The sequence below is a fragment of the Adiantum capillus-veneris genome, chromosome 16, assembly GCF_014529385.1.
Source record: "Adiantum capillus-veneris isolate H3 chromosome 16, ASM1452938v2, whole genome shotgun sequence".
Taxonomy (NCBI): domain Eukaryota; kingdom Viridiplantae; phylum Streptophyta; class Polypodiopsida; order Polypodiales; family Pteridaceae; genus Adiantum; species Adiantum capillus-veneris.
The window spans coordinates 132193183-132204468 of record NC_140946.1 but is presented as its reverse complement, the minus strand read 5'-3'; the positions used below and the strand labels follow the sequence as shown (position 1 = coordinate 132204468).

At 44.3% G+C, this 11286-nt stretch overlaps 1 protein-coding gene across 1 annotated transcript in view; it reads left to right on the top strand.

The window, feature by feature from the left end:
• Window positions 1–425: 425 nt before the first annotated feature.
• LOC147439889 (uncharacterized) overlaps window positions 426–11286 on the top strand; it is a 33335-nt gene continuing 22474 nt past the window's right edge. Inside the window, exons 1-6 of the mRNA XM_086485611.1 lie at window positions 426–3378; window positions 3980–4215; window positions 4298–5288; window positions 5404–6460; window positions 6578–7754; window positions 8073–8203. Coding sequence (XP_086341737.1) covers window positions 843–3378; window positions 3980–4215; window positions 4298–5288; window positions 5404–6460; window positions 6578–7754; window positions 8073–8203 — 6128 coding nt within the window. The 5' untranslated portion in view covers window positions 426–842. The remainder of the gene's footprint in view (window positions 3379–3979; window positions 4216–4297; window positions 5289–5403; window positions 6461–6577; window positions 7755–8072; window positions 8204–11286) is intronic.

The window sequence follows — 11286 nt, the reverse complement described above, 5'->3', positions numbered from 1 at the left end:
AAGTTAAAAATTGCCTTGGTAACAAATGGGTCAAGTGCTTCAACAACTATGTCTAGGTAAGATGACTAGTCTTCAAAGCCTTGAAGAGCATGGGGAAAGGCTAGAGACAAGTAGACTTATATCTTCTTTGGCAGTGTAGGCAAGGCTAATTTGTAGCAATACGTTAAGTTAATGTGTAGGTTTCATGCATTGTTGCGACACGTCTCATGGTTTATGAAATGCACGTAAACATTCCCTATAACATCAAACCTATTTCTTTCGTAAGTCGCTAAAGTTTTTATGTGCGAGCAATGCCAGTATGGATGGGAGCGAGATGCAGGAATCGATGAAGCATGTGAACCGGGCCTATAACACCAAAACCTAATCTTGGTGGGCAGAACCATGGATAGAAGCTGCAACATTTGAAATTTTGTGAAAGAGGAGTGGGCGGCAAGAGGGCCACAATTAGAGAGCAAGCTTTTCCTTCGGCTTAATTTTCGTCTTGCTTGAGAGCCACCCGCTTCATCATCCCTTCTTTCATTCCTGCTCCTCCCTGTTGGACACGCGCACCCGTTCATACCCGCACACCCTCCTATACATACGTATACATACAGAGACAAACGCAGATACCAACAGAGTATTGCTTCTCGGTTCTACATTGTGCCGATTCGGCTGACACGGCGATCGTTTTCGTGACTTAGGGTTTCAGCAGACCCCCCATCGTTCCTGCAGCTCAAGCTCAGCTCTTCTACCCACGTGTAGCCAGTGTTCAGATTGACAGCTCTGCATTTGTTCCAGTCTCTTCAGTTCGACAGGTTTCTCATGCAGCCGAGCTTGCGACACTTGAGTGGGGAGAACGCATAATGCCTAAGCGAATGGCTTCCATAAAACCTTCATCAAAGACATCTAGCAGACGAGCTAGCAAGAGCTACTCAGCTGCCGCAGGTAACTGTAATGCCATACACCTCTCAATACCTTTTCCCAGTTCCAGCTCATCTGCGTTGCCATCTATCTCTATTCCCCAGAGTACCCACCCAATGGATTCTCTGGACAACTCTGCGCGATTTTCTCCCCCCAATTCGTCTTCGGCATCATCCTCTTCTTCGACATCATCTTGCTCTTTTGCATCCTTATCCGTCACTTGTTTGGAGGTAGAGACTCCAGATGGTTCATGCAGCAGCTCCTACCGCCAAGTCCCTCAAAATGACGTGCTTTATGAATATGTCAAGGGCCTCCAGGAAGCTAACAAGGCACTGGACATGGATGTGGCAGAGCGAGTAATGCAAGAGCTTGCGGAGTCAATGACATCGCCTCTTGCTGCGGCTATGGTTGTTTCCTCAGGTGGCGCACATCTCATTGCATCTGCTGTGAAGCAGTTTAAAGCCCATGGCTCACAGAAAGTTAGTATAAGCAAATGTAAAGCTTCTAAGGCTGCTTCAGCTTCTAAACCTGCAGCTGGAGACAAGGTAGAAGTTAAAGTGCCTCTTCAAGAGACAGCTCAATCCCTTTGTGCCTCAATTGTTACAGAACCACTCCATCAACAGAGTAACGGTGACAGTATCCATCTCATAACCATTAAGGATGCAAAGAAAGATGATGTGCAGCATCCACAAGTGGTTCCTACTTGCAATGAAGCCCGGCGCAAGCGACAGCGTACATCTGATGAGCTTTTGGAGTTTGACGATCACAAAGGGGATTGCCACTGCAAAGGAAGCTCTGAAATGTATGCTGTAAACTCAACTCCAGGTGAAACCAGGGCTGAGATGAACTTGCCGGTTGGTGCATATCTTTGGAGAAGTGCCTCTGAGTTTCCATCCTTGTGCTCGAGCATTCAGTGGGATGTCAATGACTGCACAGGATCTTCAAAGGGTGAGGCAAAATGCTCTAAGTGGGTTGAGCTAGTGAAGAATAAGACAAACCATCCTAAAATGAGTGAGTTAGATTGTTTGAATGTCCTTGAGAAAGAAGCCAGAGGTGCCAAAGGTGAGGAGATATCTTTGGTGCATGCTGGAAGCAGTCAGATCGGTTCTGATGATGTTCTAATAAGCCTAAGTAAAAAATTTGGCGAGGTTAGTAGGACATTGCTAGAAGCCATGGTGGATGAGGTATGTGACTCTCGCTCAAGTTCATGCAGAAGTGCAGAGCTAGAGGCTAGTATTATGAGCAGGTTACAAGGAATGGTGACTGCTTCTGTTCAATCTCTTCCACTTGGATCAACCACTCAGTGCAAAGTTTTGTTTACAAAGCAAAGGGACCTTGCTAATCATTCAAATCGAAGTGCCAAAGTATGGTGTTCCACAGCTAGGGAAAAGACTAAGGGAAAGTCATTTTCAGACGTGAAGGTACGCAAGTCATCTGGACTGGATGAAGCTAATGAACATCTAAAAGGCCAAAAAATTCAAAGCAGCTACAGTGAAACAGCCTGTATCATGTCCCCGCCAGCAGATCTTCACCCTTGCTCTAGGCAACACCAGAGTTCTGATAGAGATAGCAAAGAAAAGCAGGAAAATTTGAGAGTGTTGGAAAGTCGTGTAAGTTTCAACAAAGGTGTTGATTCCAAAGAGGAAGGGATGATGAGAGATGATTTCAATTCATGCAAGGTTACCACTGATGGATCTTTGCAGGAAGCCAGACAGGTTGCTTTTCCAAGTGTATTGAACCTGGCGAAAGAAGCGGGGTTGCCTGATGTAGTGGCTACTGCATGCCATGCACTGGACAAACTGATCAATGCTGCACTTCAAGGGAAAGGTGCCGCAAACAATGGAGTAACAGCATCTCAACTTTCAGGTCGAAGGCGTGGCAAAGTTATGCCTGCTGAATTATATGTTGCACTTACAGAGGCGTTAGTAGAGATTGTACAAGTGCTCAAAGACCAAGTGGATCTGTTGTGCTGGTGCTTAGATTGCTTGGGAAGCATTCTACCCCCAACAACTTTGAATCGACCTACACATGATGGTTTTGCAAGCTCAGCTTGTTCTGCTTTTGACTCTTTCCTTTCAAGCAAGGAGCTTCTACATGCTAATGGATGCAAAGGTAGAAAGGCAGACTCTGGGGCTGCTGGCAGGCAGACTTCTTGTGAGCAGAGCGATTCTCAGACAGTGAAGGCATCTGGCAGTGCTAGTGCTGGCTGTGTGGAGATGTCCTTCAGATCAATGCCCAAGTCAGTTTCTGGCGCTTCAAGCTCAGATGCAGCACTCTTAACTGGTGATAACTCCAGCACAGGTGTAATTGGGTCGTCTCTCTGCAGCAGCATTTCTTCAGGGTCTGCTGCGAGTTCTCTATCAGCATTGGCAGCTGTTGCATACACAGCCACTGTTCCAATGCTCGCAGAAAAGGCTGTCAAAGCAATTTTGAGTGCCATACAGCCATGTGATATCGAGCCTCAGTCGACTCAAGCTGGTATGTACACTCGTCACCTGTAAATGTATCTGGAGTATAAGGGCGGCCTAAGCCCTCTTGTCTATGGTTAGGTAGTGATCACTTTTTGATTCTTACTTTTAATTATGGAAGGGATAAAATCCTGGTCTGTTACTTCCCTTCTCTCTCGCTGGAGGAAATAATGCAAGTTGTCATGCAATTATGTGGTGAATTAAATAAGGAGCTATTCATATTATCGAGCTGAGATCTGAGAATGTGGGCTATTGGATGGAAATAGCAAACCAATTTTCATATTGCATTATTGCCTGTTGGAACTGTGCTGTGTGCTTGGCCATTTCACAAGCTCTCCACGGTAATACTGTTTCTGCTTTTGACAGGCTCTTAGGGGCTTGTGTTGGTCTGTATGTAGAGTACTGTCAAGAGTTCTCTGATAGGGTTTTGAGTGTGTGCAGTGGTGTTTATAACTCAGGGCATCAGGTCAAGCTTTAAGTGCTAATGTGTTTTTGTACTTATCAAAAGGTACATGCTGTGAAGTTGAATTGTGTTCTACGTATCATGATTTTGTTTTATTATTTGACTAATCACTTCAAGAATTTGACTTGTGATATTCTTCTGTTGGCAGCTTTACATGCACTCTCTGCTCATCTATCCTCTACAAACTCGAAGTACGTTTGTGATGATGTCATAACTTTTATCATCGCTGCAATGAGAGAGTTCAAATATGATGCTGATATGCAGACAGAAAGTTGCATTACTCTGTCTGCTCTAAATAGGGCCATCAGCGCAGCGACAGGTCACTGTGCCTGGTCAACGATTTTGGACAACATGAATACCCATCACACTAATGTAGTTGTGCAAGTAAGTTCTAGGCTTTATTTAATTTAAGTAGCTGTTTTCTTTATTTGCTTTTCACAGCTTTAAACAGAAGTGAACATGACAGAGAGCAGGATGCAGTGCTCTACATGTTCTTTGCACAAGAGCTGGATTGGGTGTTCTTGAGTGGGGTAGTGGGAAGCGGCCAGAGAGAGCTGGTAAGGATTCTGATCGGGAAGCAGGGGTTGAAGTCCTTGTTTCTGCTATGCTGTCCTTTCCAGATGATGTTCGTATACAGTGGCATGGGTGCAGTGCCCTTTGGACACTGGTGGATAGTGCAGGAACTCGGAGTGTTGTAACCATGGTTGACAGTGGGGCATTACGTGCTGTTACACGGGCAATGCGCGTGTGCAGGACTAATGAAATCATGCAACAAGAGGGATGCAATATGATCGGCACCATGGCCAGGTTGTTGGTTGAGGGTGGCTATGGGTTTGGGTCTCAACCTATAGTGCAGGCATCTGAGCTTCGAACATCACACAAAGTTGACAGGCATGGTGATGGTAACAAGTGTTCCAAGGATATCTACAGACATGGAGATGAGCACAAGACTTTGCACAAAACAAAGGTGCATGAAGTGACTCAGCAGGGGGAAAGGTTTTTAGGTTTGTCTGAGCAATGGTGGGAAGCTCTTAAGGTAGTTGTTTCTGCGATGCGATCATTTAAAAAATCAAAGTCTGTTCAAAGCAATGGTACTTTTGCTTTGGGATGCATTCTGAAAGGTGCAATGGAAAGCATCCATACGGGATCAACGCCTTCCAGTGTTCCGAGTTTCGATTTATCCGTTCACCGTGATGAATGGTCACAGAAGAAATTGGTGTCTTCATCGCGAGCATGCAGAGAACAACTTGGATATAGACGTAGCGAATCCACTAAGTTTGAGAGGGGTGCTTTAGAGGATATCGAACAGCTGAATGAAGCAGTGGAAGTCACAATGGTTGCGATGCCCGAGTTTCCCAAAGTAGAGACAATACAAGTTTGGGGATGTGCTGTGCTCCAGCAAGTTTTCATAGCATATGTAAATTATTCAAAGCACATCATGCTTCTTTCATCTGCTGGTATGCCTTGTGTTTATGGCTCATCTTTGTTTTAATCTTGATAAATTTTTTTATAAGTTTGTGCAATGCATCTCTTTTACATTTTCAAACGTGGCTGATTTTCTCTCTGTTTCAGGCAGTGCTTCATGTGGCTCATCACAAGGTGGAGGTTTGCGTAAAGTTGTGAAACAGGCTGCATTTTGCAGTGACAACTTGTCACATTCCAGTGCGCTAGCTAATCTTGTACTTTCCCAGGCCACTTCCACCATGTTTATGATATCGGGGATGATGGCATTATCATACAATGGACCTGCTGGTAATAGCGATCAGCAGGGAATTGAGAAACCATCGGTGTTTTGTGACTCAAGGGTGTTGACAAAGTCAGGGACAGGCAAGTCTATGGGGTTGAGACCTCAAAGCGCTCAAACAAACCAAGCTTTGACATCTGTCCGCCAGAGCTGGTGTGCTGCTTTGGGTGCCATTGGTGATGTGTTCGGCCATTTGACACAAAGCACTGAAGTCTCTGTAGGTAAAAACTTGCCTAAGATTGCAAATGGATTTGATATTAAGGCAGCCTCCACAGGAGCCACTGAGTCGTCAAGCAAGGAAATTCCTTTTGTCAGTGGGAAGGTTGCTCCAATGACTGCCATTAAAAGACTTGAAACTGAGCACTTTGACAGGAAAGTAGGTGTACCAGCAGGGGACTGTTCCCCCCCGAGTTACATTCTACCAAACTCTCAGGGTGTTAAATCAAAATGCTTTACTCCTGGAGCAAATAGTCTGGTCAATCTCCCAAGCTGTAAGCCTGTGCGGGTTGAGGACAACTTTTCAAAGAGCAAGCCTGGGAAGAGGAGCTCGAGGGCCTTGACCAAGTCAGATGCTACTGAGCAGGTGTTTTCACAATCTGAGTGGGGTGCAAAGGGTGACTTTTGCCAGCAGCAAGTGATTGAGGATATTAAAGCTTGGCAAGAAGCAACCGAATCCCTTGCCAAAATCGCTGAGATGGTTGGTTTCCCTATGTCTGTGAAGAATGCTATTTTAGCTATAAGAACCATCCTTTACAAGCTTGAAGATGCCGAAACCGTCATTTGGGCCTGCCATGCACTTGTGGGCCTCTATTTAACATGGGAAAATGTTCACTTGTTTAAACCAGGCTTAGAATGTGACCGGGAGGAGTTCAAAGCAAAGATATGGTAAGTTCTGGTCAGGTGTTGATAGCTTTATTGGCCCTGTATTGCATCAAACAAAGTTTGAGTAGGTATATGTTTTCTTTGAGATTTAATCTGTTAGGTATGTTCTGTTTTGGGCAGGGGAGAAGGAGATGTTGGTGTAAGACAACTAGTATATCTAGTATCCCATTGGACGAAACAAAACAGAATGGATGTTGTGACTCTTGCCTTACAGGCCTTGTACAGGGCTTGTGTTTTCGCAGCCACAGTTCGTGAAATTGAGGAAGTTTTCACCCCCTCAGACTGTGGTATAGAAGCTGTACTTGACGCAATACTTAAAGTTCTAGGCTCAGGAGGTAGCTTGTTCCAAAGGAAAAAAGTTGTGCAGCAGGCGTGCTGCGTGCTAACAGAGGTCTGTGGTTACAGTATTCCTGCACAAATTGCATTTGCGGCTGCAGGTGGAGCAGATATAATTCTTGCTGCCATGGAGAGATTTGATGAGGATAACGAGGTTTTATTCAATGGTTTGCATGCACTAGGCCTAGATTCCAGATCCCAGGTGGATTTTAATGTTTTGTGGAATGCTGCACTGCACAGAAACAATCTGGGTAATGGAGGTAAAAAGGGAAGCAAGAAAAAGGGAGCAGCGTATTCTTTTGTGAGCTTTTCTCATGTCTTTAAGGAGGGAACTTCAGTCTCTATTCCGACTCGTGTGCCAACAGATGGAAAAGCAATTGTGGAAGAGGTGTCGTATGAGTCTGAATACAGGGGGTTTCGAATCTCATCGCAGCTTGAGCGATTAATTTTTGATGAGAATTCACAAATGGGACGCTTTGTTACGTGGTTAATTGTGGGTCCAGGATGTGGTGGTCCGAGCTTCTGTGCTGATGTATTGAGAAGATTGAACTTATTGTCACCAAAGCAGTCTGAAATGCAGTCGCACGTCTGCTTAGTAATTGGTCACATGTCTCTTCGGAACATTAAGTGGTGTCAAGATTTTCTTGAATCCGGGGGCCTGGAAGCTGTCCTTGCATGTTTGGAAGGTATTTGTCCCTCTCGAGCAAAAAGAGTTCTGAGCTTACCCGTGTGCGTAGATGGGGTCAAGGAGACACTCCAGTTTGATTTACCTCAACATGACACGAGGTCTGCAGTTGGCAGGACAAAGCTGGTTTCAAGGTCAAAGCATAGCGATAGTAGCGAACGCGGTGTGGCATGTGTTGAAAACAGTCATCTTCACTATGCAGCATGCATTGCTCTTACAGGAATCATGAGGGATCAAAAGGCCATAAATCCCTTGTCTGTCAATGTTGTGATTAAGGTATTTTCTAGCAAGCCCTTTTCTCTTTACTGTTTTGCAGGGTCTATGATAATTGAATGTGTGTGTTTAGGAACACATCATCATCTGGTATAACAATAGTCTAGTTATCTATGTTAGCTCCATGGTTTTCTTCTACCCCACCAGTGGTTGTATGTTTTTATATCAGATAAGGGTAAGGAATCTTCTGATATTGCACGCTCTTTTTCATCATTGTGTTTTTCAAGCATAGTAATATGTTTGAATTGTAAGCTAGTTTGCATGTGAATGAATGTCCTAAACAATAGACTTATGCCACCAGTCTTTTTTGATTGTGTATAGGCTCTTGTATTGGCATTGCATCACTATGGTGGCCTGTCGCATTTAGATCTGTACATTGCAAGGGTCCAGGGCGTGCAGGCTGAGGTTTGTGCTGCAGCAAGATTAGCCCTTGCAAGGCTTGGTGTTTCATGGTAAGCTGTTCATATATCACATTTTATATTTGGAATTCAAGACCAATTTTATTCCAGTCGCTTCGTGATTGAAATTTTTGTCCATTTGCTCATAATGATTTGTCAATATGTGTTAATAATTGTTGTGAAGTAGGCAATTTTGCTATTTGCAGATAAGACACCCATGCCATGCTAAATAAAATACAAAGCGACATGAAAATAGAGAAACAAAACCCCCCACCCCCCCTTTTTTCCCTCCTTCGGGCCATGTTCTTTGTAACTTTATTTTTTGGCAAAAATCAACCAAGAGCATTTTATTCCTACTGCAGGGATCAAAAGCATTTTACTTTGAGGATTTTAACCTGATCTGAGGGTATGGCAATCTTTCAAGTTCTTCCTCGATTTCATTCCGGAATATTTAAAGCACAAGCCGAAGCCTTCTATTGCTACTGCTCTCACATTGGAGAGGAAACATTTAAAACATGAAAAACGGCAGATCAAATCCACAAGATAATATCACATGACTCGAATCATGGATGTAGAATCGTCTCAGCTGCGGCAGAAACTCGACAGAGCGCTCTCTTCTTCGTTGGGGTGCCTGCAAAAGTGATGCCAGAGACTCTAAAGATGAAGAGCCAGGTTGCTTTTTCTTGCAAGGATAGAGAGGGCAGTCAAGGTGCCCATTGAGAGGGAGATCATAGGAAGATAAGGGCCCCTTTTTGGGTGCCAGAGCTAGAGAACTGAAATGACATCTTAACGTCTTCAAGAGGCCAAAATGACCTATGAGACCAAATTGTTACAAACTAGTGAATCTGATACCATGTTTGGGTACAAAAAAGAGATGCTAAAATGAATCTAGGAGTGCTACTAGCTGGAATTTGTGTGGGGTGTGTGTGATCACTGATACAATGCGTGCCCAGTACAAGAGGGTGCTGTCACAAACGGAAGCGTATACTTAATACTTTAGAGCTAATTTCACTTTTTCACAAGAGATTCTGCACAAGATATTTATGAGAAAATGATGTAGAGAAGGACACAGCACCAAGGACTAGAAGATGGGCTGGTCCCCCCCCCCCCCCCCCCCCCCTTGAGGGAGATTTGTCTTATTATTATTTTTAAATGGTTACAAGCACATAAACCCGAAACAATGTACATGGCTCGTATCCGGGATACTATTCTTATGCATAAAAATTCATAAATTTGTAAGCCTATTGGCTGAAATTCATCATACCTGTGGACGTGAACGCTTCGTACTGTATCTTTTTGCACAGGAGAAGTTTCTGCTGTTATCTATTTGTGTAGGGGGTACCCTCACGGCTGAAAATTGCTTCTAGACATTGTCAGAATGTTAAAATTCTGTGCGGACAACCAATCCCATGCATGTCTGAGTGCGTCTGAAACCGGCTCGTAGGGCGGTAGACTTCAGCTTTCACTTGAATCTTTAAACTGTTTAACTTTACTTGAACTTTACGACACAAAGGAACTTCACGTATAAACCTGTGATTGGAATTCAACACTTCAAAACAAAACACGGCTTGGCAGCTAGAGCCCTCCCAAGCAGACAATGACACTTGTTGGCCCCAAAGTCTGGGGCCCCTTTCGATATTTTTTTATTTTATCACACTTGAGAAAAACCTGGAAACTTCTTCAAGCTGTCCCACTTTTATCAGGCTGAAATTCCCCTACTCTAACTTGATTTCGACAGCATAACCACAATAGAAGTCTTAACGACAAAATCCGAAGTAAACATTGACTTTCCACTGACAGGTGCAACGGAAGTGTTGATTTAGCTCGGATCTAGTACTACGCTTAAACACAAGGGACGCTTTATGTCACTTGAAACAATTGAATTAAATTGAATGAAAGAGACACGAGAGAGAGAGAGAGAGAGAGAGAGAGAGAGAGAGAGAGAGAGAGAGAGAGAGAGAGAGAGAGAGAGAGAGAGAGAGAGAGAGAGAGAGAGAGAGAGAGAGAGAGAGAGAGAGAGAGAGATGAAATGAAATGTTATATTAACGTCTTCAAAAGGCCATAATGACCTTTGAGACCCGAAAGTTACAAAGTGGTGGATTTGATACAAAGTCAGAGTAACAAAATAACAAAATAACCTAACAACAGTACAAAACAAAGATATATACTATGGGGTCCTAAGTTGATCGATGTGAACCAAGCAAAAGACTAAGCAAAAAATGGGCGGCTTGTTGGGATAGCTGAGAGAGAGAGAGAGAGAGAGAGAGAGAGAGAGAGAGAGAGAGAGAGAGAGAGAGAGAGAGAGAGAGAGAGAGAGAGAGAGAGAGAGAGAGAGAGAGAGAGAGAGAGAGAGAGAGAGAGAGAGAGAGAGAAATAGAAATGTTATATTAACGTCTGCAAAAGGCCATAGTGACCTATGAGACCAGAAAGTTACAAGGTGGTGGATCTGATACAAAGTCAGAGTAACGAAAATAACCTAACAACAGAACAAAACAAAGATATATACTATGGGATCTTAGGTTGGTCGATGTGAGCTAAGCAAAAGACTAAGCAAAAATGAGCGGTTTATTACAAAAAATCTAGCATCGGTCGTTGGCGAATCTCATCAATTTCCTCCATGGTTAGTAGTCTGACCGGGCGTCGTGCATGCCTGGCCAGTGTGCTCCGAATCTTTTGACGTAGCCTCCGTCGGTGCTGTGTAGTCCTTCGCAGTTGTGGGCGCTTGGATTTCCCTAGTTCAATCGCTTGGTCGATCAATGTGCCGCTGGTGTGAGACGAAGGGGAGCTCTGCTATGGGAGTGGCTCTTGCGGTTGTCCTGTGTCTGCTCTGAAGAAGTCTGTGATCCGTCTTTGAGACTGGCTAGCCCTGCCTTTCATCAGGCTCTCTCTGTGTCTGCGCAGCTCGAGCAAGAACAAACCTAGGCATCTCTGATCTTCGTATCCCATTATTCTTGCGAGTGGTCCAAAACCCTCTCTGAACAGGCAATGGAAGCGGGCTTGTATCTCGTAGTAGACAAGACAACGGCATGTATAATGCAGCTCTGTCTCCGGTTCCGTGTCACACAAGGGGCATGTCCTCGCCTCTGCTGGTACTCTGCTGTATCTCCCAGTTTCAATCCGCAACTGGTGAGCCGATG